The 21,306-nt window shown below is 32.9% G+C and overlaps 1 protein-coding gene across 1 annotated transcript; it reads left to right on the top strand.

Moving 5' to 3' along the window:
* The first annotated feature begins 287 nt into the window (after nt 1-287).
* Nucleotides 288-21,008, top strand: Bsg (immunoglobulin domain-containing protein Bsg). Its single transcript, XM_075294818.1, has 9 exons — nt 288-576; nt 2,195-3,532; nt 12,599-12,712; nt 13,353-13,370; nt 13,845-13,965; nt 17,846-18,006; nt 18,095-18,202; nt 18,261-18,455; nt 20,773-21,008. Exons 1-9 carry the CDS (start codon nt 303-305, stop codon nt 20,904-20,906), a joined length of 2,463 nt encoding a protein of 820 aa, XP_075150933.1. The 5' UTR covers nt 288-302; the 3' UTR covers nt 20,907-21,008.
* Nucleotides 21,009-21,306: the final 298 nt, after the last annotated feature.

Genomic DNA, 21,306 nt, shown 5'->3' with positions numbered 1-21,306 from the left:
AAACTGTGAAATGGTGCAAATTTCGTATTTTTGGCATTGATGGTTGTTGGGCTACACTAAATGGAAACCAAAAACAAAATAATAATAATAATAAAAACACGGAACAACACCACCACCTACTTCAAACGAATGGTCATCATTGTTGGTGATATACAAAACACCTATAACAATATTGTATTATGCCGACAATAACATCAACTAACTATTTATTTACAAAACACGCATATTCGTGTTGACGAAAATGATGAAAAAACAAAAAATGCCAAAACGAACAATACAACAATACCAACATTCTTCTTTGAATGTTGCTGGCTTTTGGTCGTGTTGCTGGCTTTTGGTCGTATAATGGTGCGTTTACAGTTAATGACGTTGAAGATTCAACAGAATTTGAATTCGAAACAGCGTTGTACTATGGTGATTCGACGGTTAATCTGGGTGAACGATTTTCAATTACATGTATTATACCCATAACAGATCCAATAAATTGGTTAAAAGATGACGAACCCATAAAACTTCATAATTTACGACATGGTCATGATGAGCATTCATATGTGTTAAGTGAAAGTGCTATTGAGGGTGAGTTCTTACGATCATCTTAATGATGTTAATGATAGAGATGATGATGTTGAGTATAAGGGCTCTATAATGTTTTCATATATAGTACATTTGTTCTTCCTTCCTTCCTCCTACTCCTTGTATAACCTTAAAATAGTTTTTTTGCCCACTAAAATGTTTCCATACATTTCAGCTTGGCCGCAAATTTGACAGTATTGTAGGGTTTAACTACGAACGATAATAACAAAAGAATGAGTGAAACATTATGTATCCAGTATTTGTGTTTAATTTGCATTTCTCCCATATTTTCCTTACTCTTTGTTATCCTCAAGTTATATTTATTATTATAGAAATTAATGTTATTTTCATGCTTATAGACTAAACTCACTAGGGGATAAACAGGAAGTTAAAGGTTATGATTTTCTTAAAAGCTGAAAATTTGTAGGTGTTACAAAGTCACAGGAAATTGCTACCTTTGGCATGCCATCAGTTTCGCTATGGTTGCATATTCGTAATGTTACAAACAAACAGAAATAAAGAAAAATTGTTTACAATGAAATACGAGTGATTTTCAGTTTTCTGGTGGGGTCTGATAAGGTACGGGTAACACGGAGTCCAAGAGTCCACTGACAATCTTCCAATATCGGACCTTTATTATTACCAAGAATACAGTAATACTGATAATCCCAGCGCTATTCCAACTTTAAGATCCTTTTGGCTACTTGCCGATCAACTTAGAACCAATTTGTGTAAAAATGAAATTAACCAAAGTGTTAAACATGTTAAAATTCTTGTAGAAGAAGGATTTCGACAAATTATAGAGTATTGGAAAGCTGCTTTCCTTCAATATGAAGCTTATAGTTTGGAATCCTGTCCCCTATCACTTCAAAACATCTGTCTTTTTAGTCTTTTTTCCTGTTCTTCACGATAAAATGTTATTGTGAATTACAAACACCACGCCATGAAATTTTCTTTTGTAAAGAAATTTGCAACATTTCCCAAGTTGGTAGATGCAATCGTTGAGAGATTATAAACAACTGCGAATAGTTTCTTTCTTCATTCATTGGCCTATTTGGTCCATTTGTTACCCATTACTCATTTTGTCTAAGCGAATGAAAATTTCAATTTTAATATTATGCATTTAACATCAGTATAATGTCAGGTTTTTAAGGGTTCAATTTTCCAATAAATATAAAAAATTATGAGTTTTTGTTTTAAGGACGCGGGAAATTTGCTTCTAGGATTTGGTTAATAGATGGGTACATTATTCTATAGACGGGAATGATGCTATTGTAAATTTTCTCAAATATTTCACTCCAGGATAGGGATTTTAATGAGAATCATATGGTCCATTTTTGAATGTAACAAAATTTGGGAATGTCCCGTCGACTTCTGATCGATGTTACCCTCCCATTTTAATTCAAATTTGACTTTTCGATGTTTTCGTTACAAAAAGTCGAGTTTGGTCAACATGAAAGTCCATTTGCCTATCATTTTACCATATTGTGTATTTTGACATGTGGTACCACCATACATTCTATTTGCTCTTCTCAAAGCATTAACTTTTGAAATTTTTATCATCTGTTCCGTATTTCCTTATACTAACTGTCATCACACGCGAATCCACATACGCAAATAGGTGAGAAGCACAAAATTGAAGCTCACATAACAGTTCGACATGCTCTGAAAGTTCACGAGGGCAAATATCAGTGTAATAATTTACACACAAGCTATCATATGCTGCAAGTGCGCAATCCCGATCCCGATAAACCTGAAACTTTATCGCCATTTCTTCTACAACAACATCATATGGGAGGTAGCCGCAATCGCAATGAGGAATATCAAAGATATTTTCCCACAGAATCGGGTTATGTGACCATACATGATCTGACACCAAGTCAATCTGACGAAGATGACTTGTTTACACGCACTTGGGAGCCAACCGAACCCGAAACACCGCCACAAATACTAGCACTGCCAACGAAAAAACCAATTACAACGACAACCAGTGGACAACAACAACAACACCATCACAGTCATCACCATGCGCCGCATGATGTACATCTGCCACATATCCAACAAATGGAACATGACCTAAAGCACAAGTTATTTCTCATAAATTCCACACATTTTGATGGTAGTCCTGTGGCATCGGTGGACACACGGTATCACAATAAGACAAAAAGTGTTGGTCTGGTTAATATGGACTTGAATCCACCACCTACACCACCACACTATACGACTGAATCGTGGAGACCCACTGGCATTTACTATGCAGCAACTCCACCCAGTTTTCCGCCACCACGTACAACGCCAGCCCCCATTACAGCGCCACCACCGCCACAGGCCCCTGCTGGAATTATGCCCTATTATCATGGTATACAAACGCCCTACTATATACCGGGTTATCAACACAAGAGCCACGATGTTTATCATGTGGGCTCGGGGTCACCAGGTGTAGGAGGTGGAATACCACAACAGCAGCAAACACAATATCACATTCCACCAAATTACTACTATCCCCAGTATTTGCCACCTCCGCCACCACCCGCTCAGCAACAACATCCACATCAATATTACAATCCAATGGTGACGTTTCCCTCGCATCCACCGGGTATTATGCATATGCCCGGTGCCGGTGGTCAACAACAACAACAACAAATGCAACATCCTCCCATCTCATACTATCCGCATCCATTTCAGCATTATGCTCAATTACCACCAAATCAACAATATATGCCGATGCAGGTGGATAGAGCAGTAACATCAGCACCAATCTTTGCTTCAGGAACGGCAACAGGTGGTCTGCCACAGCAACAACAAAAACAACAGCTAAGGCAGCAGCAGCAACAACAGCAACAGCAGCAGCAACAACCACCTCAACTGGTTTTACCGGGCGTTGTAACAACTAGCATTATGGCTCCCAGCAATATTTCACTAATTAATCCTTTCAATAATGGTGAGATTCATAACTTTAGCTTTTATTGCTAAAAACAAAATAATCCAAAAACAAAACCAAGACCACTACTTCCATCATAATTATTCTCAATCTATGATTTCCATTCAATTCGAATTTTGCGTGAATTCTTGTAAAAACTAAACCAAAAAAAAAACTGAATTGTAAATTTTTCTGTTATTCACCTCAAACTCACCACCCTTTTTCTTCATACGCATCCCTAACGTATGTTGTATATTTGTTTGTTTTTGAAAATAAAATAATAACATAAATATAGATAATTAGCAATATCTTTAAGATACCAATCGTTTGTAATTTGCTCTGGCTCTTTTTGGCATTTCGTCATAGTTTGTTTTTTTGATTAAGCCTAAAAACCACCCAATTGTCAGTCACTCTTATGGAAAATTTTTAATTAATTCTTTCTTTTGTAAATTAATCGTACTTGTTTGTTTTTTAATAATAATTTCACCATCATACTTGTGTATTATTTTGACATTGTACTTTCCCCACCCACATCAATTCAAAATGTACTCTTTCCCTTTACGCTAGTTGATTGATTAATCGTTCATTGAATTCTCACACCTCTCAATTGTCATCATGCTGTTGCGCTGCTAGTTGCCCATATGTTTGTTTGTTCGTTCGTTCGTTCGTTATTGCTGGTTAAATGTTCGTTTTTAACGTTCTTTATTCATCATTACTTTAAAATATTATATAAATATATTTCTCTTTTATATACGCTCAATGAATCATAACTAACTGCTATATAGTTTCTTTGTTCTTTTCATATTGAAACGTTTGTTTAAGTTTCTCTTCTACACTGTACTATAACATAGTTTGCTCTACTCTTGTTTGTGTTTTTCGCTCTGTCTCTCTTTTTTCTCTTGATGTTTTATAATGATGTTTTTGTCTTTTGTTGGTTTTTATTTTATTATGATATGTGATTATTAATTATATTTTTCTTAATTTTATTGTTCTTTTTTATTTTATTTCTTTAATTTATTTTATTTTTCATTTTGTTTGATGAAGAGAAAACATAATTGTTAAGTTCTTTGTTTACAAAGCTTTATTTTGTTTCGAATTTTTATAAAAGCTTTTTTAAAAATATTAACACTATTTTAAGAAAATTTATACTTATATACCAAACTGAAATTATTTCGTAATTATTAAAACATAAATATGAAAATATGCATATATTGAAACCTATTTATTTTTTTCGAGGAGGGAAAGAGAGATTGTCTGGTTTGAATTTTATAAGGTTAAATATATAATGTTTTAATAATTGTTTTTTTTTTGTTTAATATTTAAACAAACAATCCATACGGTAATAGTTATATGTGATTCCAAAAATTAACACTAAACCATTATGCCCATATTGAAAACAATTTATAAAGATTTTTCAAAGGAATTTATATTGAAAAAGTAGGTTTAAAATTCACTTTAATTTTTATGCATATGGGTATTAACTTTGGTTACACTGTGACTAATCAACCTAGAATATATACATATATTTGTTTCCTTGTCTAAAAGTCGAAGAATTTATCAATAAAGTCGTACTTATAGTTATGTGATTTAAATGAAAGAATTCTGAAAAATTCTTCAAAATTAATGAATTCGTCTTCAAGTTTATTGACTTTTTGTGTCTTTACTATAATCTAAAAATCGTTGAAAAATATGAAATGTCTTTCAAAACTTTATTTTAAAGACGTTTTTTTTTGTTTACACATAGCATAATGTCTACTTGAAGTCGAATCTGAATAAAAAAAAACGAATAAATTAGAATTTATTCCAAAGTAACAAGGACGCAAAACTCAAATTTAAAAGAGAATTACATCTTAAATGTATCCTTACTTCAATTCTACGCTTCTTTGGTAACGGGTAAGCATTTTTCAGTGTTAATGTAAATTTCTGGAAAAACACAATGAAGCAGAAGGTCCCTTATCGTAATATGAAAATCGAAATGGTTTTTGAAAATCGCGCCTTGTTCCTTCCCAGTGGAATGTGGAAATGGCTTTTTTCTTGGAAGGGGTTTGAATATATGACACGCAAACGAAAATAACCAATATAAAGTTTTGACACAATTTTTTCACTTCGGTTCATAACCGACTAATCATTTTCTGTTATTTAGAGGTAGAAATTTGTAATTCGTATAATGTCAAATAAACAGGAATTTTGGCAAAGTATGAAGTTGTGGGTTCAATTTAATTTGACAAAATGTTGTACTCGATTTTATGGAGTTTGGGGGTTAGAAAACGAAAGTTGTAACCAAAAACAAAAAAATTGCTTTATATTCACACAAGCAAAACAGATTGATTTTGAAAACAAGTAAGGAAAGTATAAAGTCGGACGGGGCCGACTATATTACACCCTGCACCACTTTGCAGATCTGCATTTTCGATACCATATCACATCCGTCAAATGTGTTGGGTGCTATATATAAAGGTTTGTCCCAAATACATACATTTAAATATCACTCGATTTGGACAGAATTTGATAGACTTTTACAAAATCTATAGACTCAAAATTTAAGTTGGCTAATGCACTAAGGTGGAACACAATTTTAGTAAAAAATATGGGAAAAATTTAAATCTGAAGCAATTTTAAGGAAACTTCGCAAACGTTTATTTATGATTTATCGCTCGATATATATGTATTAGAAGTTTACGAAAATTAGAGTCATTTTTACAACTTTTCGGCTAAGCAGTGGCGATTTAACAAGGAAAATGTTGGTATTTTGACCATTTTTGTCGAAATCAGAAAAACATATATATGGGAGCTATATCTAAATCTGAACCGATTTAACCCAAATTTGGCACACATAGCTACAATGCTAATTCTACTCCCTGTGCAAAATTTCAACTAAATCGGAGTTAAAAATTGGCCTCTGTGGTCATATGAGTGTAAATCGGGCGAAAGCTATATATGGGAGATATATCCAAATCTGAACCGATTTCAACCAAATTTGGCACGCATAGTTACAATGCTAATTCTACTCCCTATGTAAAATTTCAACTAAATTGGAGCAAAAAATTGGCCTCTGTGGCCAAATGAGTGTAAATCGGGCGAAAGCTATATATGGGAGCTATATCTAAATCTGAACCGATTTGGCTGATATTTTGCAAGTTTTTCGAGACTCATAAAATATTCGGATGTACGGAATTTGAGGAAGATCGGTTGATATACACGCCAATTATGACCAGATCGGTGAAAAATATATATGGCAGCTAAATCTGAACCGATTTTTTCCAAAATCAATAGGGATCGTCTTTGAGCCGAAACAGGACCCTATACCAAATTTTAGAACAATCGGACCAAAACTGCGAGCTGTACTTTGCACACAAAAATACACCAACAGACAGACAGGCGGACATCGCTAAATCGACTCAGAATTTAATTCTAAGACGATCGGTATACTAAACGATGGCTCAGACTTTTCCTTCTTGGCGTTACATACAAATGCACAAACTTATTATACCCTGTACCACAGTAGTGGTGAAGGGTATAAAAATATAACGTACACGAAAACGCTTGGAAAACGTGTATCGAAAACGTTTTTCTTTTGTTGGAGTTTTTTTTGAATTGCTTCAAAAATTTTAAACTTTTATCACCAAAAAAATTCGTTTGTTACAAATTTTTTATTTTTTCAATAAAAAAATATTTTTGTACCAACAACACAGTCCATTTCGTTTATATCAAGCACTGTTCTTTTTTTTAAGTCTTTAATAAGACACATTTTACAGTTTCATAGAAAAAATTTAATATATTTAGTAGTTTGTAATGTTGAAATCTTCCGAATATATCTGGAATATATGTAACAAAAAAACTTTTTGGTGTTCGGTCGAAGCAGGGATCGAACCCACAACCCTTGACATGCAAGGCGGACGAATCACTGCTCCACGGTGCCCAACTAAATGTGTGTTTCTGTTAAAGTTTGTTTAATCGGCTCGTGGGCGCCGCAAGCTATCCTATATAAATATAACTTATATGGATAATTTTCTATTGATGACAATAACAGCTACATAGCTCAGTGGATAGTGTGTTGGTTTACAAATTGCATGGTCCGCGGTTCGATTCTCCGTCCAGGCGAAAGGTAAAATTTAAAAAATGTATACAATCGAATAATTTCTTCTACATTGTTTGTATTACAGAAAAAGGTGCTAAGAACTAAACAACCTCGTGGAAGTGAGAAATATGTGAGGGAAAATGCAATTAGCCCGAAAAGATTGTTTTTTAGTTAGTCTTTATGAAATTGTTTTTACATCCTAGAAAAGAAAAACGTTTATCACAAAAAGTATATACTTTTCTTCCAAATAAACTTCCTTACAGCGAAAAGCAAATGAGAAACGAACTTTGTTTGTCTAAAATTTCGTTTGGGAGGAAAGAATTATTTTTTAAGTGTAAAACCAAAAATAATATCTAATCATAACATTTTTAAATTAGTCTCAAATTTTTATGAGAACTGTTTCCATACTAAATTAGTTTAAAATTATTTTGAAACTTTTTATACATTTCATAAGTTGTATTTAAACCGAACCGACATATATGATTGAAGTTTAGATTAGAATATCCAACTTTTTATTGCCCAAAATACAACAACTTGACTTGCATTACATGTGGTTTCAACAAGCCAGTGCCACATACACTCAAAAAAATAATTCTTTCCTCCCAAACGGAATTTTAGACAAACAAATATCGTTTCCCATTAGCTTGTCGCTGTAAGGAAGTTTGTTTGGAAGAAAAGTGTATACATTTTCTGATAAATGTTGATTCTTTTACAGGATGTAAAAACAATTCCATAAAGACTATCTCAAAAAAAATCATTTTCTGGCTAATTGGATCTTCCCTCACAACTTTCTCACTTCCATGAGGTATATTTCTTCCATAGCACCTTTTTCTGTAATACAAACAATATAGAAAAAAATTTTCGATTCTATAAATTTTTCAAAATTTAACCTTTCGCCCCGATGGAGAATCGAACCGTGGGCCATACTGTATGTAAGCCTTATTGTCATCAACAGATAATGATTGCTATAACGCACGCAACGCATACAATCAAGTAGTTATATTTTTATTGCAAAGTTTTGGGCGCCCACGAAACATACCTTATTTGACAGAAATATACCTTTAGTTGGCCACTTTCTTAAAAATACAACTTTTGAAAACGGAAACAATGGAATTTTACATATATTCCAAAAAAATTCGCAAGTTTATCTATTATTATTAAATTTTAAAATTTTCTATGAAAGTTCACTAAAGTTTACTAAAGACTAGAAGTCTTTATATAAACGAAATGGGCTGTGAAAATTTTTTTTCGGTAATAAAAGTTTCGATAAAATCCAATAAACTCCTAACAAAAGAATATTCTTTTCGTTTTTTTTTCTTTGCGTGTACCACACAACCAATGAAGTTATTGAGAGGCTAGTTCGGTAAACATTTTATTTCACGTTTGAGACCGGTAAATTGGGCGCCTAGATCGTACGACTTAACGCCTTTAGACTATTTCTTGTGAAGCTATGTTAAAGCTTGTGTCTTTCAACAACATTTTATTTCCGATTTTTTTTTTTTGAGAAATTGAAGTCGAATATCCTATCTTTAGTGATAAAAAGATTTGTATCGATTTTTGGTGATGAAAAATGCGTAATTTATGTTAATTAAAATTGAATCGCTCTTTTAAGTCGACTAGTGTAACTCTAGGAAAAAAGTGTTTTCATTGAAAAGTTTACGGATTTTTGGCCAGACTCCTTCTCTACACTCACGGCAATAATATTTCCGATAAGGATTGTGTTTATTTTCCATCCACACGGGCAAAAATTTAGAACTACAAAGACATTATTTAAGGGGAGCCACCACGGTGCAATATTAGCATTGCATACACAAAGTCTTGGGTTCGATGCCTGCTTCGACCGAACACCAAAAAGTTTTTCTGCGGTGGATTATCCTACCTCAGCAATGCTGGTTACATTTCTGAGTGTTTCTAAGCTTCTCTAAGTGGTGTCACTGCAATGTGGAACGCCGTTCGGACTCGGCTATAAAAAGGAGGTCCCTTGTCATTGGGCTTAACATGGTATCGGGCAGCACTCAGTGATAAGAGAGAAGTTCACCACTGTGGTATCACAATGGGCTGAATAGTCTAAGTAAGCCTGATACGGGCTGCCACCTAACCTAAGGTGATAGATTGAATAATTAAGTCCTACATTGGCTGATATCCAATCGTTTTTATCGAGCCTGGCTTTAAATTAAATGCGACGGAGAAATATTTTGGAACCTGCTTTGGAATCGTGGGCTAAAACATCGTTTTGCGCACAATCATTCACACTGAAAGAAGACTTTTCTTTTCTGAGAAACAAAATTGTAGGCAAGTTTTCTTTTGACGCTATAAATTATTCTTAAAAACAAATAAAGGCGTTATCTTTTTATACACTGAAAAAAAAGCATGCGCTGTTCCAAAGAGTTTGTCTTTACTTTAACAATTTTTGTATTGATTCCGAGCCAAAGAAGCGGAGAATACAAGTAAGGATACTTTTAAGACAAAATTCGCTTTTAAATTTGGGTTTTGTGTACTTGCTTCCAGGAAACAAATTTTCTATTTTTCAGATTTTTGTCTTCATATGCTATCAAAGTCCTTTCCAAATTCAGGGTCGACTTCCAATACAAATTATGCTATGTTTCAAATAAAAGTCTTTAAAATAATGTGTTGAAAAACATGTCCTATTTTTTTAACGATTTTTTGCTTTGTAGACAACTTCATTAATTTTAAAGAATTTTTCTGAATTATTAAAGTCAAGTTGACCTTACCCTAGCAAATTTTTCTTTCATGTTATGATACCCATTTTTAAGTAAAATCACTTAATTATAAGGACAATACGACTTCTTTGTAAAGTTTATCGGCTTTTGGACACGGAAAACTTTATATTAGAGAAATGGGTCTTCTATGCTAAGCAAAATTTGCATTCGTATTTTAAGTACATGAAATTTTTGGCCTCACGACAATATTTTTTTCAGTGTTTGCAGTGTCTTTTGCCTTTTTGGTATACTTTTTAACAATTAAAATGCAAGTATTACTTCCTGACTTTTCGTTGGTTTGTTTCTATCCTTCGCAAAGGATATTTTTTATTTGAAGAAATATAATTACATTTAGTTGTTGTAAACACAAATACAAAGAAACATATATGACGACGTAAAGTTAGAGAAACAAAAAGACATTGTTACGATGTCAACACTTTTGATTCTAGATAATCGTTGCTCACTTGGCGTAATTTCTAGCTTAGTTGCTTTTAAAGAAAATACACTATAACAAAGAGAGAAAAATACACCGTGGCTGTCCAAAACGCCAGATCAATGGATTTTTATATCCATTAATCCAATCGATTTTTATATTTGGGCCTTGTGCGAGATTGCACGAGAATGACTAAAAATACCGACAGATTATATTCAGATTACATTGCACCTAACAAAGCGTTGTCTTTGGCTGACTGAGATCAATATTTTGAAGGCCGAAAAGAGTTGAGCAAAACTGAAGGGATTCTGAAATCTAGTTTACTTCCAACAATTTTTATCACAAATTTGCATTTTCACACAAACAATAGGGTATTTTATATATATATTTATTATTAAAATATTAAATAAAATTAGATTAAAAATTACAAAGAAGACTATAAGAATATAAATCTTATTTAATAGAAATTATACTGAAATAAATTTAATAAATAACAAAAAAGAACACCTACACTGAAAAAATGTTGTCGTGAGGTCAAAGATTTCATGTCTTTAAAATACGAATACAAATTTTGCTTAGCAAAGAAGACACATTTCACTAAAATAAAGTTATTTTCCTTGTCCAAAAGTCGATAAACTTTTCAATGAAGTCGTATTGTCCTTATAATTAAGTGATTTTACTTAAAAATGGGTATCTTAACATGAAAGAAAAAAATTATAGGCTAAGGTCAACTTGACTTTAATAATTCAGAAAAATTCTTTAAATTTAATGAAATTGTCTTTAAATTTGTTGTCTTTTTGCATCTTGACTACAAAGCAAAAAATCGTTCAAATATAGGACATGTTTTTCAAAACTTTATTTTAAAGAAGTTTTTTACTTCAAACATAGCATAATTTCTACTGGAAGTCGAGTCCTAATTTGGAAAATAAAGTTGCCGTTAACTCGTTTTTAAAGGACTTTGATAGCATATGAAGAAAAAAAGCTGAGAAAGCAAAAAATTAAAATTTGCTTCCTAGAAGCAAGTACACAAAACCTAAATTTATAAGAGAATTGTGTCTTAAAAGTATCCTTACTTGTATTCTCCGCTTCTTTGGCTCGGAACCAATACCAAATTTTTTAAAGTAAAGACAAAATCTTTGGAACCGAGTATGCTTTTTTTCAGTGTACTTAAGATCGTATACTTCTTTGTTATTATTGTAACGAAAGTCTAGCGTTTAGCCCACAATATTGCCATCAATAAATCTACATCTTATATAAAAAAAATTAATATTAATATATGAACATTCATAACGAAATCATATGCCTGGAGATAGATTTGCTCCATTCTACATTTGTAGACCGATTAGATGTTCTTGTAGAGAAATGACTTGTATCATTGTTTCTTTATTAGCTATAAGTCATACGACCACAGTAAATATAAGCTATCAGCTTCAGTAAATAAATTTACTGTATAAATAAGATAAAATTTCAGTTTGGTACAAATACGCATATATAGATAAAATACACAAGTTTTATATATTGTTGTATTGTGTGTGTGTGTGTTTTCTTTTTGGTTGCATTATTTTTTTAATGTGGCAAAATTTACAATTTTTTGACATTTTTATTTTATCTCGTTTTTTTATACAAACGGAAACTTATTTAAATAAAAAGAATAAAATATTTCTGGTTTTCCCCTTAGTGATTTCACTCCAAGTTGAATAAGATACATTTATTAATGAAATTAATTAATTTTTTTTTTTTTTTGATATTCTAAACACAATTATGTGGAATTTATGGATTTTAGTTTTTGAGTTTATTTTTAAGAAATGCAATACAAAAAACTATAACATAAATTGGGATCATCATCAATAAACATAAACCATCATCGTCTTCAGCATTTCCCAGTTTGCTGTCATCATATATCATCTCATCCATTGCAATAATAACGGACAATGAGACTGTTGCTGACAAAATTATCATAGAGCTGTTGTCATCATTCAATAGTCAATGTAATTTCTTTATGTTTTATCTTAGATTGTTAACTAATAATCTGAATCTAAAACTTGTATTTTATGCTAGAAATTTTTAAAAAATTTTATCAAGTATTTTATTTTAATATTTAATATAATAATTAACATTCATATAGCATTCGGACACACTTATCATATTTAAGTAAGTTTATATTCTACGGGAGGGGTGGCTAATACCTGATTGTCACATTCCCTCCCTCAATACACCAACACCTATCTATCCATCCATCCATCCATCATGTGCTTAAAAATGTCTCATCAAAATTTGTGTGATATCATTTTACACAACGCTATAGACAAATTTACTGCTCAAGTCTCAAAAATATTAGAAATTTTTATTTAGTGATTTCATTGTTGCCATTTTTGTTTTTGTTTCTTCTTTTTTTAATTTAATCAATTTTTATGTTTTTTTTTTCTCCACCTACTATTTGCCACTAGCATTCTCTGGTTTGGCTTTGCAAATCGAAAGAACTTTGGTTTTATTATTAACGCCAAGCCATTAAATGAGTTTTCTCTTTCTTCTTTTTTTCTTCTTCTTTTATTACATACAGATATATATTTTTTAAATTTGATTTATGGCTATTATTTATTTAAATGTATCTTCTTCAACTGTTTTAAGTTGAAGTAAATAGTACTAGTATATCGAAAAAAATATATATATATATTTATTTATATTTATAAATTTTATATAATGACACCGAAACATTAGAATTCAACATATCAATCATTTTGTAACGAGTTGTCCCTATATCTTAGGTATCATATTTTATTTCTGTTGATCTTGTTGATTATTCATAAAAAAAATATTTTTTAAAAAATCATTTTATATAGTAAATATAAAATTATTTTTTAAAATCGAAATCTTAAGTTTATTATATAAATTTCTTTGTGATTTTATTTATGCATACATAAATTAGAGAGTGATAATGATTTGTTAACATTTCTTTAGTGTAAATAGCAGCTGCTTTGTTTATTTGTATTCTCTTCATATCTTCTTCTACTTACTATTAGAGTATTGTTTATTTCGAATATTTAAAAAAAAAACACAATAGTTATTAATCGTTTAAACAATTTCAAAATATTAATTCGAATTTTTCCATTCGTTTTTCAGAGCAAGAATTTTTGGTGCCAAACTATGATAATGCAGAACAACAGATAAAAGTATTTGATATACGTTATCCATTAGTATTAAGTTGCGAAATTAAAGGGGATGGAAATTATAATCTAACATGGTAAGTATTTTTAAATTTCTGAACTATTATTAAAAAAAATCATAAAACAGTCACTGTTGCCCTTAACGTTATATTGTATCTATTGTGTGTAGACACGTCAAGATTGCCCGATCTTTATCGTTTTTCAGACCGGAATATTGGAAAAAAGTGCCAAGTAGGGTGTTATACTATTTCGCTCGTTTCGGTTACGTATTCGTAAAACCCAAAATAGTAAAAACTCAAAGTTGTTATTTTTGATAGGAAAGGAAGTCATTATCAATTAAGTTTTAAGAAAAATATGGATTGCGAATTTATGGTAATACAAAATTTAGCGTTTTGTGAACAAAACTTACTACTGATGTTTATATAGAGGCCAATGATGTGATTGTAGTTTGACTGTCAGTGTTTATCAACTCGTTTCAGAAAATTTGTGCATTTGTCAACCAGATATCGGAGGAATTCAATATTAATAAAATGTGGTTAAATAGTCATAGACGCAAGTTTATTAGCAAGGTAATCCGTAAGGAAATAGGGGGACTACATTTAGATTGTAATCAGAATCGCAATATTGACTTACTTCGTTTCTGGAAACATAGGGTTTTGGAAATCTTGAATTTTGATGGGTTTTTAATGCTTCTCTTTTCTTGTTATTTGGGTTTCTTTTAGTTTTGTTATTCATAACATCAAAAAAGTTTACTAAAAAACAGTTTTTGTCTGCTGAAAACGGCAGTTGATGTAATTGTTTCTACAAACATCCATTGTAGAAACCGTATCAGACAAGCGTTAGAATGCATTAAAAATCATAAAAAAAAATTTAAAAAAAATATTTATTTGTTAAAATACGAGTAACAGGTTGGCTGATAAGACCCCGGTCTAACAAAGAAAAACACATTTTTTTTGTCAAAATTCGTTTTTATTATTCAACATAGTTCCCTTCAAGAACGGTACAGCGATTATAACGACATTCCATTTTTTTGATACCATTTTGGTAGTACTCCTTCGGTTTTGCCTCAAAATAGGCCTCAGTTTCGGCGATCACCTCTTCATTGCAGCCAATTTTTTCCCTGCGAGCATCTTTTTGAGGTCTGAGAACAAGAAAAAGTCGCTGGGAGTCAGATCTGGAGAATACGGTGGGTGGGGAAGCAATTCGAAGCCCAATTCATGAATTTTTGCCATCGTTCTCAATGAATTGTGGCACGGTGCGTTGTCTTGGTGGAACAACACTTTTTTCGACCTTCAAACGCTCAAATAACGCCATATAATAGTCACTGTTGATGGTTTTACCCTTCTCAAGATAATCGATAAAAATTATTCCATGTGCATCCCAAAAAACAGAGGCCATTACTTTGCCAGCGGACTTTTGAGTCTTTCCACGCTTCGGAGACGGTTCACCGGTCGCTGTCCACTCAGCCGACTGTCGATTGGACTCAGGAGTGTAGTGATGGAGCCATGTTTCATCCATTGTCACATATCGACGGAAAAACTCGGGTGTATTACGAGTTAACAGCTGCAACCACCGCTCGAATCATCAACACGTTGTTGTTTTTGGTCAAATGTGAGCTCGCGCGGCACCCATTTTGCACAGAGCTTCCGCATATCCAAATATTATTGAATGATATGACGAACACGTTCCTTTGATATCTTTAAGGCCTCTGCTATCTCCATCAACTTCATTTTACGGTCATTCAAAATCATTTTGTGGATTTTTTTGCTATTTTCATCGGTAACCACCTCTTTCGGGCGTCCACTGCGTTCACCGTCCTCCGTGTTCATTTCACCACGCTTGAATTTTGCATACCAATCAATTATTGTTGATTTCCCTGGGGCAGAGTCCGGAAACTCATTATCAAGCCAAGTTTTTGCTTCCAACGTATTTTTTCCCTTCAGAAAACAGAATTTTATCAAAACACGAAATTCCTTTTTTTCATTTTTTTTCACAATAACAAAAGACGCTCTATCTCACAAACTAATTGACATACAGACGTCAAATTTTGACACGAATCATTTGAAGGTTGGTACTATACAAAAATAATATTCATTTAATACTAGTGACGCCATCTATGTGTCAGACCGGGGACTTATCAGCCAACCTGTTAACACTGAACTCGGATCATATCTTAAGAAGTGATGTAAATTCAGTGCTGTTGAAATGGTGGACATCTGTCCTATGACAAGCCCATGTTACATTCATCGCTTCTGCGCCAATTTTGCACCACTTCCGGATCAAAAAAAGAAATTTTCCACTACTTTCTTGGCGACGCTTTATTGGCTGTAGTGAGATTCTGCATTCAAGTTTAATCGCATCGTTAAGAAGGGATAACAAGAAAAATAACAACCAAGCTATTCGGTAGTCTTTTTAAACTACATTTCCAATCGTTTAAAATCAGCTGTGTTGTTTTCTGTGCAGATAACAATAAACACATCGTTAGTTGTTTATTTTCTCTAATACATTGACGTTATCAGCAGGAAATTTTATTCATGCAAAGTAGTGTCTTTAATTATGTAGGTTACTTTTAATAGGAAAAAATGGATCCCTTTTCTATTACAAAAGAGTTTTCTGCAATATTTTAAAAGTCAAATGGTGAAAAGCCGTTCTATGAATTAAGTCCGGCGGAACTGCCTTAAATGGTCTTAAATTAAAGGGAATTTCATAAAGATTGAGAATATCGCTCAACTTTCTCTTCCGGTTATGTGTATTTCTTTTAAATTAGCAAACAATTTCTAATTTTGGAAACTGTTTTTGTGCTATTCTTCCATTCCACCGTTTTTCGTAGCAGGGTTGCCAAGCGCAACGCAGATTAAACATCACTTGCTACAAATTAGTTAGAGAATGGCACGATCGTTAGTGCAAACAACTTTTTTGGTAGACAAAATTAACAATACGATTATCGTGAAGAAATGCAGAATCCCACTACTGGGTAACTATGCGAATGTTTTGCGCTTACTGCACTGTGAATTTATAATTTTATTCGGAGAGAAAATTCTCAACTGATGATTTCGGCAAGTTACTGATTTTTCGGCTGAATGTCTGCAGTTCCAAAATATCATATTGTCTGTTGTTTTTGTCAACAATCAGTGCTTCATATTAAAAAGTTAACATTTTTATGGGAAAATTGAACTACATCGTGTGAAGGTTGAAGTAAATTTTTTTCCATTTTTGAGGTTTCCATAATAACGAACATTTTACTGACAATTTAAAATTTTAGCTACAACTTATGAATTTCGTCCTGGTGAATTTATTTTATTTTGTTTTAGTTTTATATGAAAATTAACATATGGAATGAATAGATTAATGACCACAATATGTTTCTATATCATATTTGAAGTCAGTTATGGTAGTTTAAAATAATTTTGGTACTATAGCGGGGACCCAAAATAGTTAATTTTCGAATTGAATTAAAGTTGTATAAAAGTATCTAGTTAGGTTAGATTTATTTAAATCGAGAAGAAGAATTCTGAAGTCCTAAGTGATCTCTGTCTCAGTCAATGCATTTCAATATTTCCATGATTCTGATCTCGTTCGAGTTCTTTACAGTGTTTTTCTCGCTCACTGTTCCACATTGCCCCCAGCATTGTATCAAATGAACTATACTCGTCATTCGATGAGAGCATACAAATAATTAGATCAATTAATTAATAAATTGAACGCAAAAAAAAAACATTTTACATAAATGCATGAAAGCGATAAATATTGCAAAATGTTAATGCAGCATTATAACTAGAGATTGTTTTCACGAAATACCATTTACATATATGGACATTTAATTAGTATTAGTATATACAGAAATGGGAAACCCTTGCAATTAATTTTATATCGATTATGATAACTTCTATATATTCACATATATAATATTAAAATGTATACTAAAATTATAATATTTGTTTTTCATTTATCTTTCAGGGAAAGAAATGGTGTTGAAGTGAGTAAAGTTAAAGAACTTGAAGGACGCTACCGCATACTGGTGGCCGAAAGAAAGTTCATGATTGATAAAACAGTTGCCCATGATGATGGCCTATATTCATGTGTGGCCAATAATCAACGTAAAGATTTTAATGTAGTTGGTAAGTAGGGATGAGTTTACGTGACTTGCTGCTATCTTTTTTATGCTAATGTATATTTGTTTGTGTTCTTTTTGTTTCTTCCATAAAGCTAAACTTGCTGTTAGAGTGCCTTCAAACTTGGGCGTTGTTGAGGGTGAAAAATTGTCAATTGTATGTACTGTTGTTGGTACAAATCCACAATTGTCATGGACTTTTGGTGAGTTTATTGTTTTTTTTCGCGTGCGGTCCATATTGACTCTATTTTTATTTTTCAGGTAATTTAACCCTTAACAATAGCACAGATCGTTATATTTTAAGAGCCGATGATAATAAAATTCAAAATGCTATTTTAACCATTGAAAATGTTACTTTGGATGATAGAGGCGAATACAAATGTATTGGCCGTAATGAAGCCACCGAATACGCTAAAGTGCCAGAAGCTAGTGATACATCTTTTATACGTGTAAAAGGTAAGTTAAAAAAAGCATATGAGTAGAAATATTCACAAAACTATTCGCGTATTGATATCAATCCATTTATTACAATTCAATAAGATAAGAGTATTCTTGTGAAAGCACGGGAAAATGTTGTCTATATCGTAAGATCGATCTTAAAGGAGTGCCATCGTGTATGTAAAACTCAGGACTTTATTGCTCTACATTTTTTCGTATTTTCATTTTCAATTGTTCTTCTACGTTCAGAATTTCGAACATTAATACTTTATAGTACAAGGAAATTCACATGGTTGTAACAAATGTAAATTGTCTCCTTCGATATAAACTACACGATGCCATTTACCATCATTTTGTGTTTTAATGTTTGAAATTTGAAAAATCCGAGCCTACTAAAGGTATATTTTTCACCTCGTACCAAACTTTATGCTTCTATACCATTTCGCTCTGCACAAGTATTCGAAAATTGTACAGTTATATAGGAACTTCTTCATGCTAAACTTCAAGGTTGTAACTTCAACGTAACTTTAGATTAGCCGTTATATCGTATTTCGTGTCTGTATCTGAGAAAACTTCCCTTAGACATGCATCTGCATTCCCCTCTCAACTTTTATATATGGCTCTGATTCAATTCCTTGTATAGTACTTTTTAGTACGTTATCGTACGAATTAAAAATGTATATATATTTCAAGGGATATAATTATTGCAGGAGTAAATTTATAATTTAGTTCAGATCAGCAGAAAGTTTCTGCAAACTTTTCATCAATATGTCTGCTGTTCCACAATGGCAGAAAAAACCTAAAACAGCAAAATATGTATTCAGCCCTTTGTTGTTGTTGTTGTAACAGTTTATTGTGATTTCATCCATTTTATGTTATACGCTTTGGTACTTCAGCTTATGGCCAGATCGAGGAACTCTGCGACTATGGTGGGGTGTGTTCAGAGTGATCTGGTGGAAAGTCGGGTTGGTTTAGCTGGGCAACAGAAAAAAACACGTGTTTCGTGTGGCCCTTGGTTGCAAATTGGACATACGTCAACTACGCTGCTATCAATCACTGATAGGTTAGGTTAAAGTGGCAGCCCGATTAAGATTCAGGCTCACTTAGACTATTCAGTCCATTGTCATACCACATTAACTAAAAGTACCTATTGCATATGGGCACTTCTAGTTTTAACCGCTGAACGTTCTTGATTATTTTTCTTTGCTGAACCAACCAGATTGTTCCAAAAACATTAGCAGACTGCTTAATTCACTGATAAGTAGGAATTGAGGCGGCTGTACTTGCCTGAGGTCTCTTTCCTCCGGTGCTATGGGCGGTGGTCGGACTCCGAGAACAGGATTAACCTTGTAGCTTCTCACCGCTTCAGCTACAGTATCCTCATGAATCCTGTTCAAACCTGCCTGGTACACTGCTTGATCTAGTGGCTCTCTTTTGTAGCGCTGGATCTCGCGCTTTAGATGATGTATATCAACCCTTACGTTCCTGGGTGGTGGTTGTGTATCCATGAGATGGTGGATTGGAGATTACTGCGATAACAACCCAGGAGATATTGCTTTGACAACATGTAATTGTGTCTTCGCACAGGGATGATCTTTGTCTCCACATAAAGGTGATCCAGGGGTGTGCTGCGGAGACACCCAGTCGCTCTTCTAAGGGCAGCGTTCTGGCAGGTCTGTATGTTACTCCACTGCGTATCACTAGTTTGCGGTGTCCATACGGGAGCTGCATAGTTTACCACAGACCGGCCAATTGCCTTATAGGTAGTTAACAAGGTTTCTTGGTCCGCACCCCAAGTAGAGCCGACAAGTGACTTGAGGACCTTGTTTCTGCCACGGAGCTTATTTACAAATTGCAGTGGCATTCATTGGGCCCAGATGTCATCAAAATTGATGCGAGGATTGTACAATCGTCTGCATATGATACAATCTCGATGCCGTCTGGAGGGTGTGGAATAGCCCGTGTATTCAGCCCGTGGTTGCTGTTAACAGCAGTCTTTTTTTCTATGAGTGCACCTGTGTAACCATGCGTGTTCTTTTTGTGTACTAAGTACTTATCAATATTACAATTTACAATCGTGTAGTGCATGATCATAAAGGGCTACTAACCAAATAGACTGGAGTGTCCCATTAAATTTATTTTTCGCGAAATGTTGTTTTTTTTAATGTATAACCCGTTTGTATTCCAAAACTTAACTTCATGCCAAATTTGTTACCTAGTGCCGAAGAGTACCAGTTTTAAGTACCAAAACATACAAATTTCGAAAATTTCTATAAACATTTCAAATTAAAGTTATCTAATCTCTAAATAATTTTTTATTTTCTGTCCTTTATAGGCAAATTTGCCGCTTTGTGGCCTTTCTTGGGTATCTGTGCTGAGGTGTTGATACTGTGTACCATCATTTTGATTTACGAGAAGAGACGCAACAAGAGCGTAGTGGAAGATGACACAGATCCCCAGGATCAGTAAGTTTATGTAAAACAAAAACTTTAAACAAAATCCACTCCCAAAAACACTTCCTATATTACAAAACATTTCTGTTTATTTTGATTTGAACAAAACGAAAACCAATCAAAACAAGCTTACTTGTTAACTTGTCTCTATACAGAAATCAAAACATCTTCTGTTGTGATTTATTCTTTCTCTTTGTCTTTTTAAACATTATCTTCTTCTGCCAAGTAGTTAAAGAAAATCAAATAAGCAATTTTTAAAATGTATATGCTATTCTAGTTACAAACAATAACAAAAAAGAAACGAAAACAAACAAAAACTAAGAACACTAGATACACAAACAGACAATATCGAAGAAAAAGGAAAAAAAGAACTAAAACAATCTTAAGTATGTAAAGTAGGAAAAACAAAAAGTAAA

The sequence above is a fragment of the Haematobia irritans genome, chromosome 2 (genome assembly GCF_050003625.1).
Source record: "Haematobia irritans isolate KBUSLIRL chromosome 2, ASM5000362v1, whole genome shotgun sequence".
Lineage (NCBI taxonomy): Eukaryota > Metazoa > Arthropoda > Insecta > Diptera > Muscidae > Haematobia > Haematobia irritans.
Note: the sequence above shows the minus strand (reverse complement) of the source record. Positions and strands in the feature narration are given on the sequence as shown.